Source organism: Miscanthus floridulus, chromosome 18 (genome assembly GCF_019320115.1).
Source record: "Miscanthus floridulus cultivar M001 chromosome 18, ASM1932011v1, whole genome shotgun sequence".
NCBI lineage: Eukaryota > Viridiplantae > Streptophyta > Magnoliopsida > Poales > Poaceae > Miscanthus > Miscanthus floridulus.
The window spans coordinates 104,942,967-104,964,459 of NC_089597.1; the positions used below are offsets into that span (position 1 = coordinate 104,942,967).

The 21,493-nt window shown below is 43.6% G+C and overlaps 1 protein-coding gene across 1 annotated transcript; it reads right to left on the reverse strand.

Moving 5' to 3' along the window:
* Window positions 1-2,543: 2,543 nt before the first annotated feature.
* Window positions 2,544-3,098, reverse strand: LOC136524313 (uncharacterized). Its single transcript, XM_066517732.1, has one exon. It carries the CDS (start codon window positions 3,096-3,098, stop codon window positions 2,544-2,546), a length of 555 nt encoding a protein of 184 aa, XP_066373829.1.
* Window positions 3,099-21,493: the final 18,395 nt, after the last annotated feature.

Genomic DNA, 21,493 nt, shown 5'->3' on the forward strand with positions numbered 1-21,493 from the left:
GGCGGGGTGCTCGGAGCGGCGCAGGGGCCGGTTTATCAAGTAGAATTTCTTGTGCGTGCATGTATTTTTTCTGTGCGTTTTTAAAGAACCGACAAAATAAGTTGCATTTTTTCTGTGAGTGCTGATTTTTTCCGTGTGTATTGTCACACACAGAAAAATCATTTAATTATTCTGTCGGTTTTTGTATTTTTCTGTCGGGATATTTTGGAACCGACAGAATAATCGTAATTTTTCTGTGCGTACCGGAAAAAACGTACAGAAAAATTCGTCACCCACAGAACAATTCGAGTTTCCAGTAGTGCTAGTATACAAATAACAGCCTCAAATACAAAACAGTTTATTCTAGAACAATTAGTGGATATTTGGTTATCTTTTTCTCATCTTGGCTAATATTATTGCTACAAGATCACACTGTAAGAGTGCTCTGAAACAACTACTTGCTAAGATAGTTCTACCTGTAAAGTTCTATGTGGAATTTGATATCTCTAACTCATTCAAATTGTGGATTGTGCAAGATTATGTACGTGTTACCATGAGATATGTTGGCATCACTCATCTAAATCAGGGACATGTAAATTTTGACCTCACATTATCTTGTTCTGTAGTTACCGTACCATCAACAATACAGGCAAATCTGATATCTGAATCTATGAATATATTATTATTTCAGTTAAGGAATAAACCATCAGTTCAAAGAACAAAGCAACCTTATATTAGCAGTAACAAGTCAACTTGTAGTAAAGTATAAATACTGCACTGTTGGATTATATCTCATACATTGTGCACCTAAACCAGATGCAATGTAATTTTTGAGTGTGGCCACACAGTACAGTTAGTGCTTCATAGTATCTAGTAATAGATGAGGCCAGTAAGTGTGTTTTGCTAAATTATCTGATTAGGTTTTCCTCTCCCACTAAATTGTCAATCCATTATCTAATCATATTTGCGGACACCAGTTATAAATCTGGTGGTATACACACAAATGAAAATCCATTATCTACTAATATTTGCATAAATGAAAATGTGTCTTATAAATTTGCAGATGAGCAGATTCAACAATTAAGCTGTACTACTAGAACTTGGAATATGTGAAATTCTCTCAACTTGGAATATCAGAGCAACAGAGTAGTGTGTTCTATCACTGGCCTACATATTGTTGACTGAAAAACAAATTTAAGATTTAGGCATTTAAACCAGAGAAAACAAAACTGCATGAGCATCAGATCCTGTACAGGTCAACAAAGGGCAAAAATGAAGTGAGAAGGACAATCTTACCATGTAAGATTCTTCTTCCTTAATCATGTCATGTTGCATCTCTACATTTTTTCGTCAGCAATGACCTGCAAAAAATTAAGTAACAACATGATGGATATTTTGGACCTTTAATTGCAAACAGACATTTTGATAAATCAGATCAGATGATAATAGTAGTGCATACTTGAGCTGTACAAAAAATGCAGGTGCCCAATAAAATTTAATGCCTAGATCAAATTCAATGTTCTAGTATTCTATGGGGCAGAGGAACCTGATGGCAACTCTAACAAAATTTTTATATACGGACTAAAGCAATGACAGTTTTGATATTAGCAGTAACAGAGTAACCTGACATTAGCAGCAGCAGTGGGAAAATGCTGAGGCCGACCCAGGAAGCTAGTTTAAGGGAAATAGCACCAAAACCAAGTCCTTTCTCCTCTCACCTTGTGTACACACAAGCACACTTCTCAACATAATCTGATATAAGACTTTTTCCCGTACAAGTATAAACGAAGTACATGCTAGACCATACCTCCAATCTTGCAAAAATCTGAGATCCGAACAGTTCGCTGCCGTCGCCTCCGCCACCACCCACCACGAACACACTAGCGTCGCCGCGAAAGGAGCAAGGGAAAAGAAGAAGCGGCACCCGCAGCCCATACGCCGCGCGGCGGCGCCATGGCCGAGCTGCAGCACGCCACGGTGGCAGCGGCGGCGACCCGCGCCACCAGGTCCCCTTCCAAGGGCGACGCCGAGGCCGCGTCCGCATCCTCGCGCTCCCTCCTCGACCAGGATCCAGTAGGTCGCGTCCCCCCGCGGCGGCGACGGAGGCGAAGGCGGCGGCAAGGACGTGCTCCGTCCCCACCAGGTGGTGACTCCCACCGCACGTCCGCACCCTCCTCGCGCTCGAGGACCCCAGGCCCAGGTCCCCCACCGCCTCCGCCTCCTACTGGATCCTGGTCGCCGCAATCGCCTGCTTTGCCCTCGTTGCGCTCTTCTCTGCCCCTTGCGGGAAGTCAAGGGAAGGGATAAGTCACGGGTGGTGGTATAGATGTCCATGCAGCCCGAGGCACGGCGGCCCGGCACGAAGCCCGCAATTTTGGCCCGGCCCGAGCACGGCACGGCACGGCGGTGCGTGGGCCCGGGCCGGCACGGCCCGATACAGCAGGCCGTGCCTGGGCCTTACCCTAGGCACGCGGGCTGGCACGGCACGGCCCGATAAATTGTCTTAGGCCCGACAAAGGCCCGCAAGTATATATAAAAGTTGCTCCCAACTGAACCCTAAATCCCTAATTTCCCAATCCAGCCGCAGCCCTCACGGTCACGTCGCGGCCCTCCCCTTCCTCGCGGCGCGCGACACCCTTCTTCCTCGCGAGCGCGCAGGTGGCGCGCGGCCGCGGCCCTCCCCTTCCTCTCGAGCGCGCAGGCGGCGGCCTCGCGGTCACGGGCGAGCACGGCGCGGCGGCCCCACGGGCGAGCACGGCTGCAGCGGCGGCGGCCTCGCGCGCGAGCGCTGCGGCGGCGGCGGCCTCGCGGGCGAGCATGGCGCGGCGGCCCCACGGGCGAGCGCGCAGGCGGCGGCGGCCTCGCGGGCGAGCGCGAGCGCTGCGGCGGCGGCGGCCTTGCGGGCGAGCGTGCAGGCGAGCGGCGGCGGCCTGGCCTGCTGTCCTCTTCCCTCTCTCTGTGGACTTCGGGCCGGCCCGGCCTGCTAAAGAGACCGGGCTTCTCGGGCCGGCCCGGCCCGAAAATCGGCCCGGCAGGCCGTGCCTGGGCCGTCGGCCAGGCACGAAGCCCTCTAGGGCACGGCACGGGCGGCCTGCGGGCCATGCTGGCCCGAACCCCATCGGGCCGTGCTCGGCACGGGCCCGTGCCGTGCCGGCTCGGCCCGGCCCGTTGGCCATCTATAGGTGGTGGAAAGAAATTCCTTTTTTTATATTTATCAACACTCGGCAAACTCTGTCAGGGGTGGTGGAAAGAAATTTATTTATTTTATATTTATCAGGTACAATGAGTTGTCGAGTGTCTAGATCTGACACTCGCCAAATAAAAGAGTTTGCCAAGTGTTAGATATTAGACCCTCGGTAAAAGATTTTTTTATTTTTTATTTATTTTTCTCTTTTAATGGAGGGACAAGTGGCGCGATGTTTGCCGAGTGCCGTAATTTGCCGAGTGTTTTTCCCATATTTGCCGAGTGCCGAAGTTTGCCGAGTGTTTTTCAGTAGAATTGCTGAGTGTCAGAATATTTGCCGAGTGTTTTTAGTAAGGCACTCGGCAAACAGAGAGTTTGCCGAGAGTCAGAATCTTTGCCGAGTGTTTTTAGTCTGGCACTCGGCAAAGAGATGGTTTGTCGAGTGTCCGATAAAATACACTCGGCAAAGAATATGGCACTCGACAAAACCTTCAATTCCGGTAGTGTTCAATATAATATTAGACTAAACCTAGCGAAACTAATATGTTAGAGAGAAAGACGCCGAAAAGACAAACTCAAATCAACCAAAGAAAATCTTTTGTGCCAAAACAAAGGTGATAGAAGACTTTTGCAGCAAAGAACGTACTTCTACAACAGGCAAACTATATATTAGCGATGTATTAACAAGCAAGTCATAGATGCAGAGCGGAGGTTTTTATTACTTTTCCTCACTACTACAAAATAAGCTAGCTAATATATAGTTTGCCTGTTGTAGAAGTACGTTCTTTGCTGCAAAAGTCTTATATCACCTTTGTTTTCGCACAGACACTGATAGATGCATCATTGTCGGTTCATAAGAAAAAAGGCTATCACTGTCGCATTTTCTAACAAATCGACAGTGATAGATATTATCACTACCGGTTGGTAATAATAAGCTGGCAGTGATGTCTATCACTGTCGGTTGCATTTCACAGACCGGTAGTGATCCATAGGCTCCAGATCCAAAAAATTTATTCATCCTGGTTAACTCGTTCGTGCACACTTTTCTTCATCTCCTCTCGCTCTCTCTCCTCTCTCTCATATTTCTTCGGTTAACTCGCCCGTGCACGCCTCTTCATCTCTCCCCGCTCTCTCTCTCCTCTCTCATATTTCTCCGCTCCTCAGACCTCCTCCTCCAGATTTCCCCAAAACTCGGCGGCGAAGGCATGAGGCCGCCGTGGGCGCCAGTGAGCGATCAGGATCCCGGCGCGGCTTCTTCCTCCTGACGCTGGCAAGCAGATCCACCCGGCGACGAGCTTCTTCCTCCCGGCGACTGGCGCGAGCGCGGCTCGAGCGACCGGCGCAAGCGCGGGTGGGCGGGCGACCACGGGTGGCTCGCGTGGATCCACCTCGACGATGGGAGGGCGAGAAGCGTCGGTGGCTCACGGTACTCTTTCTCTTCCCCGGCAGTTTTTCCTTCCCAGTGCTCTTTCTCCTAAGATCTGTCTTGGGGGGCGAATGGGGGCGCGGCCTCAGATCTTGCGTTTGAGCGACGAGGGGCGGCCTCTGGCATGAGACCAAGCTCACCCTTCCCTGCAGAATCTCCACTCTCTCCCGCTCCCCTCACTCTATGTTGTATGAATCAATTTGTGGATGAGTTGATTTGTGATGTATTGAACCCTTCTGTGTGATGTATGAATCGATTCGATTTGTGGATGAGTCGATTTGTGCTGTGTTGAATCACTCATCCTTTGTCTGATGTATGAGTTGTTTCTTGTATGAACTGCTTGATGGAGCGGCGGTGGGGGGAGCCAGCGAGCATTGCGGTGGTGGCGGTAGACAGCGAGCTTGCTTGCTGTACTTTTTTTTATTTTTTTTAAGCTTATCACTGCCGAGTGAAGTGCCGGCACTGATAGCCTAGAGGCATCACTACCGGTATGCCAATGCCGGTTCAAAATCCGGCAGTGAAGGGGGATTTTGAACCGGCAGTGATGTTAAAAACTAGGGTAGTGCCTAGTGGAGCTTGTTTTTTTTAAAAAAAAAGACCACTAGGGGCTATAAATGGTCCCTAAGTTTTGCTATTTATCTATCAACAGTTTTTTGTTAAAAAAACTATGGAATTATTGACCATCGATTCGGCTTTAGTATTTGTGCGGTATACCCTTGTCATTCTGAGTTTTATTGGGTCTGAAGCCTAAACCCACATACCTGTATCCACTCGCCACCGCCTTGCTCGCTGGTGAAGCGCCGCAAGGGAGATGGCCGGAGGCTGGGCAGCAGCGCTGAGAGGCCACGCCGCGGCGACCGAGGTGGCCATAGGCGATTCGGCGCTACTGCAGAGGCGTTCCAGCGTGCTGCCATCACCGGCGGCGGAGATCGGATTAGCGCTGGGGTTTTTTGGTTGCTTCACTTTCTTGAATCTTGATGTTATTTGATTGGGTCATCGTTCTTCATTTCCCCCTTTACAACACGTGTGTTCACATTTGCATATTTCAATTGATGTTCGAAGCTTCAATCTGCAGGTATGTGGTCTTTGACTCGTTAGATCTGCTATGTGATTTGATTTTTTGTGTGAGCTATAGGCTTAGATGCAGGTTGTTTTGTACCAAAATTAGTGTTAGGGTTTGATGTCTTCATGTAGAGGCGATATTATTCTAATGTTTTTTCTCCCATTTTGTTGTGCTCACGACTGTGTGTAGGTGCATGGTGTTTTTGTGTGTGAGTGTGAGTGTGTCTGTGTGCTTGTGTGTGTGTCTCTCTCTCTCTCTCTCTGTGTTTGTGTGTGTGGGCGTCGGTGTGTTTTTGTGTGTATGTCTCTCTCTCTCTCTCTGTGTGTGTGTCTCTCTCTCTCTCTGTGTGTTTGTGTTTGTGTGGGTGCATGTGTCTTGTGGCGCTGCTAGTCTCTCTCTCTCTCTCTGTGTGTGTGTGTGTGTGTTTGTGTGTGTGGGTGTGTTTGTGGGTATTTGTTTTTGTTTTTACTTAGAGCTGCAGGAAGTTTTTTGTTTTGGGTTACTGCATGACAGTCATGTGGCCTATGGGCTGTAATTTTTTTTGTCAGCTATATCTGTAAGAAGATTCATACATCGTTGTTTGTCTCTTCTCTGACCAGTTATTTATGTGTTGACCTTTTTTTTGATGTGTGAGGGAGCAATACAAGGTGTAGTTGAGTTGTTTTTTTTAAGCTGTATTTTTCAGAATGGTCAATTTAGTTGAGTTGATTGTATTTTTTAGCTATAATGTCATGAGTTTTAATGGTGATTTTAGTTTTTTTAGGTAAACTATATGTTGGTCCTGAAGTTGATTTATGAAGCTGTGGCGTTATTCTTTATGCTCTTCTTTCTAGCACTCTCCCATCTGATGATGAGAATACTCCAAGCCTTTTTAACAAAATAAAGGTGAGATATAATCTCAGTGATTTACCTAAAAAATGGATTCCTTTTATATTTTATTTTTAATATACTCAGTAAATTTTTATATCTATTTGTCATATATGTCTGACAAATCATGTTTGCAATGTTGTGTTTGATATCAGGTTATTTAACATTAATGCAGGGAAATAGTTCTGTATCTGTGGGTCTTTAATTGTTTGGAACTATGTATGTTCTTTGTCTGGGGATAAATATAGGAGCATTTTTAACTGCTATTGGATAATTTGCTTTGATATTTGATTCATGGTCCTCAAACTCTGAACTCTGCTGTTGGGAATTTATTTTGAGTAGGTTACTTTTTCCCCTATTGTTCATAGGCTTTTCTTTTGTGTCAGTCATATGGTGAATCTAGATCTTGTTACACTGATATGAGAATGAGTTTATTCTTATTGACACAGAGGCCATTCTTTTATCACATAAAAGGACTCACTAGATGATAGTCTTATTGTACTTGTTGTACCAAGACTGAAGCAATTACAGTCTCACTGTACTGCAGTACCAAGACTGAAACAATGATAGGAACTTGTCTAATTTAGACTTAGAACCATAGGAACTTGTTCATAAAATTCAGCACGTTGAAGGAGTATAATATTTTTTCAAGGGTGATCTAAGGATCTCTAGTAATGCCATGCGCCAGCAGCACCTTGATTAAATTTGAGGGGGTTATCTGAGGAGCTATGGTGCTGATGATCATTTTGTCACGCACTAGCAGCAACATTGATTAGATTTGATGAACAACAGAACTGAACTAGTAGTAAGTATCCATATTTCTATGTTAAAAACCCTGAAATTACATTTGTTTGTGAAGCCATTAATTACCAGCAGCAATTCTGAAATAGGTGTATACAATTTATTTTGGATTTATTTTATTAGCTCCACTTGCAAAATGCCTTTTTGTTGTATTCTTGGACATACATATATGCTTATTATATGAAGACTAATAGTAGAAGACCTAGCTGTTATTCTAAATCTCTACATTTGCAGGTTTGCTCACATGGTTGTACACAGTGCGACACCTCTGTACAAAACTGATTTCTCAAGACGAGGGGAGCTATCAGTGAAGCAAATGCGCATGGCCAAGTTCCCGAGGAGCCTTTAGAAGTTAGCTGATGAGATTAAGTGTAAGTTAACATTCTTTTTTGTAAGTTAGCTAGTGTATCTAGTAGTTAAATAGTTCAAGTATAATTAACTTCTTTCTTTTTCAGTTCAGTGTATCCTTGATTCTACGAAGCATAATCAGTTTAGTGGTTGTTGTTCTATCCTTTCTTGTTTACTGACTAGTCTGTCGAGTTTATTTCAAGTGCTTGATCTGCTTGGTTCAGTAGACTAAAGTAGTATCTATTTTAGCAAATTTCCATCCTGCAACCAGCAGTGGCAAGTATTTTTTTACTTGTCCAGTATGCATTTTTCACAATGGTGAATGGTGTTCTCACGTTGCTTTGCTCTTGGACTAGGCAGGCCCTTCGGCTTCAGGGACAACAGTACGAGTCAACGCCGACGCCCAGCGTGCTGATTCAGGTTGCAGCCGGTTCACTAGAGGCGCCTAGCTTGAGCAGTGCCAGCATAGATTGGGCTGGTGGTAGCGGCAGCAGTACACAGATCATTTTCAGATGTGCTAATGCTACCGGTTTTGAATCTTGTTGAGTTTTACCCTTGTTATGCAAATTTGACAGATTTTTATATTGCAAAACTGTCAGTTTTTGTTCATTTGTTAAAAAATTGACAGATTTGTGGTTGATAAATCTGTCAACAGATGTGTAGACACTCCCAATATTATTTTGTAAGCCATAGACTATGTAATTGGGTCCTGAAAGGGACCCAACATATAATACGCCCCAACATTACCTAGTTAATTCTTTCAATGACCTCTAAACAACTTATGTCTTGTATTATAATAAATTTTTTTATGTATGTTATCCTCTATGTTTTGTTGGGATAGGGTACGAGTTTTAGATAGCACCTGTAATTTAACATCTAATATGACGATATTAGTTTATTTTGTATTTGTGTGGAAAGCATTGCTCTACTGATGCTCTGTGACAACATAATTGAATTGTTTCTATAGAAAATTAAATAATATGTCAAAAGTTACTGATATTTTCTTGTTTGAAGATTGCATTTATATATTTTATCAAATTAAATAGATGAACACCATATATTAAGTGTTTCGGTAGCGGTTCTTTAGAACCCCACTATAGTATTATATATTTGGAATATATTTAAGCTGGCAAAGCATCTAGTCAAAGGAACTAGAAGGTTGGGGAAGTCTAGTAGTGGTGATACATCAGAAGGTTGGGGAAGTCTAGTAGCTGGCAAAGCATCTAGACATACTATTATATCTGATACATAGTCAAATGAATGTACCAAAAAAGTCAAAGCAACATATAATGTGAAACGGAGGGAGTAGTATTTAGTGAAGAACTGAAGCTAATACCAGACACATTTCAAATCGAAACATCTAAAAAGCCTTGAGCACTCTCAATTGTATTGCTGGGAATTTTTGGATTGTAGATCTAACGTGTGTTGATATTTCTTCCCTAAAGTTATCAAACAAAAACATGATATGCTAATTAACATACAATACTTGACATGGTTGGGGCTTTTTCTCAGCGTATGTTTTGAATTTAAATTTTTACCTAATTTGCAAGTCTTATTAGTTTGAGAAACACGGTTGGGAGCATGATAGTAGTATTTGTTGGGTAATAATGTTGTTGAATACCACATTGACAAAGGAACAATAATCAGCTTATGGGTGAAGATGATGGTTGAACCTTTCATATATTGGATTTACTGCTAGATGCTGCAACTGCAACTTCATTTTGTAGTTATTAATAATTTGATATTTATGTTTTTGTGAGTAAATTTAAAACATGTTCGGACAACATTATTTTCTTAAGGGGATGCTTAACAATAATTAGCCAAGGAAAACAATACATATTACATGATGGTTCATGTCAGGATCCAACAAAAAATAAAAATCACAAAGAAATTTTGTAGCCTTTTCTTCACCATCACTAACATAAGTACATGGATCAAAGGAGTTCACCATACTGTCATAGGTCACTCTAAAAATCCTTCATGTCCTTCAAATGCTTTAGATACAATAGAAGACTCATAAACCTTGGATGGGGAGGAGAAACTATATCCATACTAAAAAAGAGTAGGCATTACAACTTTAAGTTTTGTATTCTTTTAATTGATAAAGACACATGCAAAACTATCAAACTAACTGATGTATAACATGACATAACCTTCAAGATTAGATATAGACTTCTTATTATGAAGTTGTCTTTTTTGGGAATCTCCAAATGTAGTTGGAAAATTATTGCTTGCTAAAGAGGAGCTGCAGGATGTTATAGTCATGCTCAACAAATTCAACATCAGTTGCACATTTGGATGTTGCAGTCATGCTCAATAAATTCACTATCAATTGCACTTTTAGATGTTAGCTGTAATCGTTTTCAACATAAACCCAGAGGAAAACTCTTGCCTTTTTTCAAGCATTTGTTCTGTCATATGGATTATTTGTCATCACTCATGTAGCTTAAAGCTTTTAATGCAAACTTCTTTATTTTTGCCAACTTTACTAGATTGAATTTAAATATGGAATCTTACATACAAAGAAAGCACCATATATATCATCAACAATGGTGGGTCATCCATGTTTCTTTGCACTTTTCCCTATGAGTGCTTTTGTGCCTTGCCTTTGCTACACACAAATACACCACCAGACAAACAATATAAGACCACAAGCAAATTGTGTGTGTACACCTCATAAATCCTTGTGCATCCTGATGTGTACCAAAATGTGTGTGTGGGCATATGTGTGTGTGCACCTCATAAATTCATGTGCATGCTGATGTGTACCAAAAATGTGTGCGCGCGTGTGTGTGCACCTCATAAATTCTTGTGCATCCTAATGTGTATCAGAAATGGTAAAATCCCTATTTATGAGATGTGTTCCAAAGTTTATGAGATGAACAAAAATGTACATAGGAGAAAAGGGTTACTTATTGTCTTGCACGTTCAATATGGCTCCCTATTTTTTAGTAAAGCTTGCATACTAAAAAAACATTCTTCTCGACTAGAACAATCTAATGGCCATATTTTGTTCCAATGGTGATAATCATGTTATCAGCCATAGTACTTGATGAAACTCAAGTAGATGTATAAACCAACTATTTCATCTTCCAAACCTTCTTTGTAGATGAAGACTTCACCACTTGTTGCTCCATTGGTCCTATTTTGCACATCCATTGCAACCTCCACTTTGTGTATAAGATGAGCCTGAGGGACATCAGCTTGGCTATAGAGATACAGAAACTTCCTTACTGCCCTTTTCATTTGCTTTATCACTAGAGAAGGTATTCTTGACCAGATTATTACTAACATCAATCGGTCATGGTGATAAATTATAATTTCAGTATACAATAGGATATTGAATAAAATATGGTTGCATATGCATACTACTATAATCCCAAGGTGAGTAATGCCAAGGATATAACCAAAACCATGGACTAATTGGCCCAAGAATTTACAAGATTATTACCATGGTGCTTACAATTAGATTAACAAGAGTGGTTGATAGAGTAATTAGCCCCTATCAGACAGCTTTCATTCCAGGAAGGAATATCCTTGAAGGTGTAGTCATTTTGCAGAAGTCTTGAACGAGCTCAGGTCAACTAAATCTACTGGAGTTATTTTAAAGCTAGATTTTGAGAAAGCTTACGACAAAGTGAGTTGGTCTTTCCTAGAAGAGGTCTTACTGAGGAAGGGTTTCTCTGAGAAATGGGTCCAGTGGATAAGACATGCTGTTCAAGGAGGCAGAGTTTGCATCGATGTCAATGGCGAAAGGGGCAGTTTTTTCGGAAGTTTCAAAGGACTCAGACAAGGAGATCCTCTTTCTCCATTGCTATTCAACCTAGTTGCTGATGCCTTATCAGCTATGCGAGCTAGAGATGCAGAGCTGATCCAAGGGTTAGTTGGGAATTTGATAGAGAGTGGATTGACTCATCTCCAGTACGCAGACGATACTATTATACTTCTTAAATTCTCTCCTCAGTGTCTACAAAATCTTAGAGTGATCCTGTCCTGTTATGAGGCCATGTCAGGTTTGAAAATCAATTTTGAGAAGAGTGAGGTTTATACTGTAGGCCTTGGAGAAGAGGATCAACGCTGTGTGACTGAGACCCTGAATTGTAAACTTGGCTCTTTCCCCATAAAATACTTGGGTATGCCTGTTAGTGACCAGAGGATTACTAAAGCTCAATTGAGGTATGTTAATGACAAAATTGAGAAAAGGCTGGGTACCTGGCAGTGTGATTACCTCTCCTCTGGGGGCAAATCTACACTTATTGATTCATGTCTGTCCAGCATCCCAATGTACAGTATGGGTGTATATCAGCTATATGAAGGTAATTTTCAGCTTTTAGACACTGTCAGATCTCGATTTTATTGGCAAGGAACTGGGAAAAAGAGGAAATATCATATGATCAAATGGGAGGCATTGAACAGGCCAAAAGAATTTGGTGGCCTAGGTTTCCTAGATGTTAGAGTTATGAATATTTGTTTAATGGCTAAATGGATTGACAAATTGGAAAGGGGGGACAACAGCCTGTGCTGTTCTATCCTGAGGAACAAATATTTGGGACAGAAGAGTATCTTCAAATCAAAAGAAGGCAAGGATCCCAATTTTGGAGATCGCTTCTAGACATAAGGGACTGGTATCAAAGGGGCAGGAAAGTAACAATTAGAGGTGGACATCAAACAAGATTCTGGTTGGACTATTGGTTAGGAGACTGCCCTCTGAATGTTATGTTTAATAACTTGTTTCAGATTGCTACCAAGCCTGACATAGAGGTCTTCGAAGTTTTTCAATGGCAGATCCAATTCAGGAGACAGCTGAATGGTATCCTTAGAGATGAATGGATCCAATTACAAACCATGTTGAGCGAGGTCACTTTGACAGAAGGAAGAGACGTAGTTGTTTGGGCCTTGGAAAAGTCTGGAAAGTACTCAACAAACTCTCTGTATAGACTGATGACTTTTGGGGGCATTAGAGATATTCAAATGATGAGAATCTAGGAATGCAGCATTCCCTTGAAAGTTAAAATTTTCCTATGGATGGTAGCTCACGATAGAATCCAATCAAGTGTGCAATTAAAAAGAAAACAGTGGTCAGGCCCGGAGAAGTGTGCTGTGTGTGACCAATTGGAAACCACAGATCACATTCTCTTCCAATGCCCCATTGCTGTATATATGTGGTCTTTCATGAGGAATTCATTTGGGTGGCCGAGATGACCAACCACTTCACTACTACAGAACGATTATTGGAGGCGAGCTATTTTGGTTTTTGGAGGTGGGCATTGCAACAGCCTCCAATCAAAGGTCACGGTTAATCCGTGACCACGGTTGCTTTGCCCGCCCGCCTCCATAAATCAAACACGAAAAACAAAAAAAAACCGTGGCAGGCCCACCGAGCCCATCCATTGGCCCGCCAAGCCCATCCACAGGCCGCCGCAGCAGCAGCTGCCGCTCGACGGTGCCTGGACCGCGTGCCCCGCCAGGATCCGGCCTCCCACCGTCGGGATCCGACCTCCCGCCGCCGAATCTAGCCGCACGCAGGATCGAGCCGCCCGCCACCGGATCCGCCGTAGGGAGGAGGGCCGCCCGGAGGGGAGGAGGGCCGCCGGGAATGGGAGGAGAGGGGGGCCGCCGTGCATCGCCGGCAGTGGAGGAGGGACCGCGCGCGAGAGGGAGAGGGAAGCGCCGCACCGCCGGCACCCGTCCTCCGCGCGCCGTGCCGCTCGGGAGGTCTCGAGGAGGGAGAGGGAGATCTCGGAGGGAGAAGGAGGGAGGAGGGGCGTCTTTGGGGCTGTCTCGGGGGAGAGGGAGGTCGCGAGGACGGAGAGACAGTCGCGGCTCGGGCTCGGTGGCGAAGAGAACGGGAAGGGGAAGGGCGCCGCTCGGTGTCTGAGAAAGAGAGAGGAGTGAACCCTAAGTCATCTTCTATTTATATCTGAAGACATTTATTGGGCTCGCCTGGGCGTGTGGGGCCTCAACCTCTTTTTTTTAAGACGGACATTATTGTGTGTTCGTCTTCAAAAATTGTTTTATGGAGACGGTCTTTGAAAATAAATTATTTTTGGATATGATTGTCTTAAATACGAGTGCCTCCATAAATCATTTTTTTGAGACGGTCTGAGGGGTTGAATTTTTACCGCCTCTGTTAATTAAAGTGCAACGTCATGCAGAATTAATTATGTAGTAGTGCTTTTGTCGAGTTCTTTTCAGAGTTGATGGAAGATATTAGAGGAAAAAACAAAAAGTAACCCTGTTTATCTGTGCATGTGCCATGTGGACAATTTGGAAGACTCGCAATGATGTCGTGTTTAACAAGAAGCTCCTGCCCTCTCCACGCGCAATCATTTTCAAGATGTTGATGCTGATCAAGACCTGGAGCCTGCTAGTGAAGCCTAAACTGAAGCCGATGACAGATGAAATGATGGCTCTTTTGATGGCAAATGCTTATTAGTGCTGGAGCACTTTTGTATCGTCTTTTTATGATCGTTGTCTTGTTTGAGCTAGGCCCAAACTATTTCTGGGTTCTTTTAACTCTGCTGTTGGTAACCTTGCTTAGTGAGCAGGTGGAAGTAGAGGTCGTCTGTTAGTGGTGTTTTGTTGAAGTCTAGAGTTCGGTTAAGACCGTAGTTAGAGTCGTTTAAACTCTGCGTTTCAATGTAAGTTGGTATCACTAGTCACGGATCTTGGGCTTTCGTTAAGCTTTAAATAAAGCCAGGTGAAATGCCTTTGATCTATAATTGGCCCAAGAATAGGATAAGGTGCAAGCACGATTGCCTTATGATTCATGTTTTGTCGATGGCTTCAAATCCTCCTGCCTTGGCCAATTCTTTCACTTCAAGGTAGCTCCTTTCTTCTTGGACTTGGGCAAAAGCTCCTCAAAGCCTTGACTCACCTTGTTCATGCATTTGAAACTATTTCTAGTTCCTCTAGACAAACTATCAGGCAGGTTTCTGCAGTATAGGCAATTTTGCCTCTGTTTTTGCAACTTAAGTGCAAAACTCTTCAATGTAGAATTAGGGGTCTTCTTCAATATCTTTTGCTTCCATTTTTGATAATTTTAGGCATTTCTTCTTCAATGACGACATTTTTGTCTTTAGTTAACTCAGCTTGATCTGGCCGAGTTAATTTCTTTGGATTTTGCAGTTCAAGGGCATTGATTGGAAAGGGGTCATTATCAATCTACATACCCCTAATTAACAAATGTTCTTCATTAATAGCTAATTGTATTTGCCTGCAAAAAATATTGCAATCATTGGTTGCATGAGATATGAGTTATGCGATTTACAATAGGCACGCTGTGTTAACTCGTCAAAGTGGCAGATAGCATGAGACTACTTGATTATGCCATTGTTCAATAGTTCATCAAAGATCCTATCACATTTGGGTATATCAAAAGTAAATTTAACCTCATCTCATAGATTTTTATGAATAGGCTATGAGGAATCATAAGTATATGGATTATCTTTAGAAGACCGCAAATTTAGCAACATAAACATCTTTTCCCTCATCGTCCGAACAATCAAAATCACAAGTAAGCGTATGCATACCGGGATGATTAGACTTTAGCTTCAAATCTTTGATTTGGCTTTCTTGAGCCAAAGCTCTTTGTTGAACTTGATTAATATTCATAACTTCATAGCTCTCTAATTTCTCTCCAATATAAGATCACAATCCATTAAGAACTAATTCAGCAAGACCTTTCTCAGAAATATCACACACTACAACATCAATATTTTAGTGTCTATAAAACTTTTGATGTAATCAACAACAAGCTCATCATGTCATTACCTAGTCGATGCTAAATGACTCAATCTCAATGCATTATCCCCAGAAAGGGAATGGTCATAAAAATTTTGCTCAAATTGATCCCAAGAATGAAGAGAATTTGGGGTAATGAAGAAAACCATGAGAAAGTTGTACTGGTTAATGATAATGAAAATAAACACACATTAATTTCATCAATTGAATTGACTCCTAATTAAGCAAGATATTGGCTAACATGATTCCATGTGCTCCTATTACCATCTCCACTAAATTCCATAGAATTAGGGAACTTGTAACCTTGTGGGAGAGCAACATAACCAAAGCTTGAAAGATATGGCTTTTTGGTAAACATGAGATTTAGCTTTTACTTCTATATATCCACCAAAGTTTTCTTTCATATGTTTGAATATACTAATCTATAAATAAGCCATACACTCGTCAAAGGTCATTCAAGGGTATTGTCGGATTGTTTTGCTCTGGCAATAACCAGCAACGTGATCGCGTAGACGGAATCAGATGATAGCACACGAGACACGGAGATTTATACTGGTTTGGGGCACGGTGCGCGCTAATCCCTACTCCAGTGGTGCGGCTGCTCTTGTAGTCATATGCTCAATTATAGGGGCTGTTGCTCTACGTGTAGATGGAATAGGTCAAAGATGGATCCTGAGCCCGTGGTCCCTACCCTCCTTTATATAGGTAGAAGAGGTAGGGTTACAAAGAGGGCGATCAGGCTAACAAATTGTTTCCTAGTTTGTTACACGATATGCTCAACACAAAGATCCTATCTATCGTCCAGATACATACGCCTTGGTTTGCCTTGATCTCCATGTTGGTCGATGGCGTCAGCCCTCACGGGCCTCTCCCTTGACGGCTACTAGGCCGATAGCTTGGCGATGGTCACATATACGGGCGGTGCAGGTACCCTTGGCCCATATATCTGCCAGTAGCCCCCATAGGACTTAATGATAAGCCAATGTATGGCTCTAGCCCTCGGGACATCACAATTTCCCCTGCAAGTTCTGTGTACTATAAGTACCAGTGAGCATCTTCGGGTGCCAAAGTTCTGAGCAGTGTGCTTAGATATTCCCAAGTATTGGGGAGCCAATATGTTGCCATTTGAGTACCAAGAGCATTTCTCGGGTGGCAAGAATCTTCTTCAAGTATCGAGTGGGGCGGTGGAACACCATACATCAAGAAACCTAGTTCCCTGGTAGCTATAAGCGCCTGGCTCGGGTAGTACACCCTATATCGGGAAACGTAGTTTCCTGGGCATAGCCCTCAGGATGTTGTCAACGTCTCATTCGGGTGGTGGCACCCAATGATCGAAAGCGTAGCTTCCAGGAGGTCCATAGGCAGCTATGTTAGGGTGAAAACACCGTTGTACTCCAGGAGTTGGTTCCTGACATATTCCGGTGTGCAAATTAGTGGTTGCGCATCATTAAGTCCTAGTCGCAGAATAATAATGAGTATGGGGAAGGTGCACCTCCATCGCTCACGCATCACTAAGCCAGTTGGTTTTTGGGCGACCCGATTCGGGTCGTCAGTTAACATCACTAAGGGCATCACGTTTTTCTTTGAGACCCATTAAGCAACATATCTCGAATTTTTGTGAGCCTCATTAGTAGGAAGAGTGAGGTCATTGTCTTGGATCCCTGAGGCTGATATAACAACATCCCGAGCTAAGAACTACTGTGGGCGAGTAACGAACGCGTGAGCAGCTGTGGGTAGTTGTGCATATTACTCTTAGAGCTGGTAACGGATAGTGAAAGTGCATCTAGCCCTTTAGTGGGATTTGGATGATTGAATGACAACGTGATTAAAGGTCTAACCCATTTGCTAAGTGTGGACAGGTAATAGGTTATCTCACAGGTACTTAATAAGAGCCAAAATGATGTGTTGTATAAACAATCTTGTCGACAGAATATCGTCGGCAGTCCTCCAAGGGGTATTCCACGAAGGTAGATTGATCGGTAGAGGAGCGTGAGATCAAGAATAAGAAGGCAATAGAGACACACGAGTTAGATAGGTTCAGGCCATCCATATGACGTAATACCCTACTCCTGTGGTCTGTTGGTTTATATTGTCTATCGTCTGATATTGCATGAGTTTGGAGGGAGTCCCTGCCCGCCTTATATAGTTCGGGGAGTAGGGTTACAAGTCGGTTAGATCTAGGAGATAACCAAAAAGTAATAACTGATTATAAGAATATAGGGATCATACATATCCTAACAGATTTCGCAGTATCTTCAGGATATCCTCTAGATATCTTATGGGAGGCGCCGAGCAGAGCTGTGCCTCGCAAGGCTTCATCTTGTGGGCTGGGTCGCCCCTAGGGGCGTAGTCCATGTGGTCTGCCGTGGGTATCCGGGGTCATACCCCCCACAGCTAGTCCCCGAGCGCCTTGTACCCATTATGCAACGCCGTCTTGAGCTTGTCCGAGCAGGTGCAAACAAAGCCGAGCAGTACGGACTCATGGTCCGACCACCGTGATGAGTTGCCGAGCAGTCGTGAGCAGTTGCCGAACAGCATATACTAACGCCGAGCAGTGCAACCCATAACCGAGCAGCATAACCCAAGCACGTCTTGCCATAAGGGTGTAAGGAGCTCAAGTTCAGAATAAAAAATTTCCTCGTAGTGGACGAAGTGTGCCCACTTAGAGTCTGACCACGAGTGAAGGAGATATTCTTCTTTAGCTTCAAGCGGCACGGAGTCTTCTAGAACAAAGCAAACACAGTCACCACGAGGTGAAGTGTGCCCACTTAGTCCCCGCTTGGGGCAGTGTAAGTCATACTGGATGTGTCCGGTAATGGCAACGGCTATAAAACGGCTAGTTTTTCCAAGGGGGCTATAAATACCCTGTCGACAGAATATTGTCGGTAGTCCACCGAGGGGTATCCCACGATGGTAGATTTGTCGGTGGGGGTGCGCGTAATCAGGAACCGGATGGTGACACAAGGCGCAGAGACAGCAATTTCGACAGGTTCGGGCCGTCTGATCGACGTAATACCCTATGTCCTGTGTCTTTGGTGTATTGTATTGAGATGTAGTAGATATATCTATGTGTAGATGTATGTATCTTGTCTGCTAGGGGACCCCTACCTCTCCATATATACTCTAGAGGGGTAGGGTTACAAGGTAAGTATCCTATTTGGTACTATACAATAGCTTGCGGTGCACGCCGAGCAGCGTCGTGCACGCCTTGATCTTGTGGGCCGGGCCACCTATGATGGTGCGGCCCATGTCTTGTCTTCTTGATACCGGGGGCCATACCCCTACATACCCCCAAGCCTCCACCTTTGGAGGCTGCTGATGCTACTGATTCTGCTGATATATGTGGCAGAATCTCCTAAGAAATCGGGCCCATGTGCACCTATCGTTGTCTTATCAGACCTCGGATAGCGTTCATGAGTTCCCAACAACTCAACAGGTCTGTCGGGTGTCCTTGGGAAACCCGAATCATCCATGATTCTCTTTTCAAACAGGATCCCAATCACAGACATTGCAGATTACAACAGTTTATTCAAATATATACCAGAGTAAAAGATAGCGGAAGTCTTAAGATAACATAGTTACAAACAATTGTTTTCAAACTTATAATACCATAAGTGTCATACAACCATAGTAGCAGGATAATATTACATTAACTTTATTTATCATACAAACTAGTGCCTTGTCCAAAGGCCATTCATCACTCCTTATCGTCATTGACTTCAAACACAGACATGCAGCAGGGACCAAAACAAGCCTGCGCATGCGACTCACCTGCAACAAGGGTTAACAAACCCTGAGTACAAAGGTACTCAACAAGACTAACCCGACGTAACGGGGTGTAAAACTTTTAGAGATGCAGGGGTTTGGGACAAGGTAAGTATGTAGCAAAATTCAAAGTACTTTGCCAAAAGCTTACTATTCTTATCCTATTTTTTAGTTTTACCCCTAAGTCCTTTTAGTTCATTATCTCAAACTAAATGTACATTTCCCATATTCCATTCCTTCTCATTTCATTCTTTTCTTATGTTTTAGTAATTCACCAGTCCTACATTGCTTCTGTAATGAATCGAGTCTCCATATCCGCGGAGCACCGGTAATTCGAATTGATTCAAGTCCCAGCTGGGGATTCCTTATCACATGACATATGTAGAACTTAATCTTGCATATATCAACCTCGCTACCAGATCCTCCTATACTAAGCCATCTCTACGCCACCCGAGAGCACAGCACACCTCAAATCCGGCCACATTCTAGCCACGAGGGTACACGCTACTCCCGCCATCTCTCTACTCCCAGTGCGTGGGCATTCGTCTTAGCATCAGATTAGCTAAAGTAGGCTTACCGGAGTATGTGACCAGTACTACAAAGTGTCTCATTCAGAAGATCCACAATGAGTGGCCTTTAAGCGACATAGTCGGCAACATTACCCAACATTCAAGATAAGTTACCCGACTAGTCTCTAGTTCATTCTATCTTCTTTCTTTCTTGGGCCAGTATGCCATCTTTGATTGTATCGAAACTTTTACTTTGAAAGCCTACCATAAAACATACTAAGCATTCTATGCCTTTGTAAATAAAAACATCTTCAAGGATGGTAAACAATTAACAAGGTAGGTAATGCATCAAGTAGGTAACATTTGACATATCAATTTAATGCAATAAGTAACATAGGTGATAAACTTTTCAAAGTAAACAAGGTAATGGTTTAATGCATAAACCGGGGCTTGCCTTCGTTGACGATCTCAGGTTCCGGATCCATACCACAATTATCGAATCCCGTGACAACCGGGGATTCTTCCAGAACTTGCTCAACTAGAATCGTTTCACTCTCGGGTTCTACACGAAATGATAACATATGCCTTAACATGATGATAATGTAAACATGATGCTTTCATGGTACATGAAATGTAAAAACACTCCGCAAATGATTTTATTTCACGGTACAGTTGCAAGCCAACAAAACCAACTTGCAATCCTACCATCAAGAACCACACATGTGACTTGACCAAATGGATCTTGAAACCCTACTAGTCACAAAACATGACCAAAACAAGATCCAACACTAATCAAACACTTAGGGTTTGCCTTTATTTATTTTTGAATTAATTTGGAATTAAGCCCAAAAATGAACTTGTTCCAAATGACCTGAAAATTTTATGTAAGCTTCCTCATGACAAATTAGTGTACCAAAACAAATTTCATAATTTTTGGAATTATACAGTGACCTACAAAAATCATGGAAATTGCATTTTTCAATTAATGGACTGAATATTTGAACATTAAAAATTTATTCAAATTTCAAGTTTCAAATTTTTAAATCATACTAGAACATGTACAGAATCTACAAACAAAATTTCAGAATTTTTGGAGCTATCATGAATTTCCTACAAATTCCCAAAGTTTTAGCACTATTCACAAATTCAGAAAATAAAAATTTTCACTGTTCTTCTTCCTCACTCGCACTGACAGCCAGGCCCCACTGTCAGTGACTCAAAGAAATCACGGCGGTGCTGCCCTCACTGGCCGGCCTCAAAATGCGCCGACGGTGATGCTCCGGCGAGGCCGACCTCACCAAAATGATCTACACACTACTACGAACCCATCCCAGCCCTCAGATCGGAAGAAGGCGCGCCGGAGAAGGCTCCACGCCGGCCATGGCGGCTCGAGCACGACGGCTCATGGCATAACCCCGGCAATGGTGCAGTAGAGTCTAAAACAAGGTAAGTATCGTGCTCAGTAGCTCACCACGGTCACGCCGGTACGTTCGGTGAAGCCGGAGACGGTCTGGAACGGCCTGGCCACGTCGAGGCGATGATGGCGGAGCTCCGGCCGGTCTCGGGGAAGAAGGCGTTGCACCGGGCGACTCCAGCCAACCCAAGTGGCGTAGGCAAGCCATAGAGAAGTGCAAGGCCGAGGCGATCGCGTAGGCGTAGCTGGGCACGACGGATGCTTCTCGATGGAGGCTACGGCGAGCGGCGGAGCAGAGCAGAAGGGGGAAAACGGGAATGACGACGGCGGCGGCTGCTATTTATAGCCGGGAAGGGGTTGCTCGGCGTCGACAGCGCACGCCCGAGCTCACCAC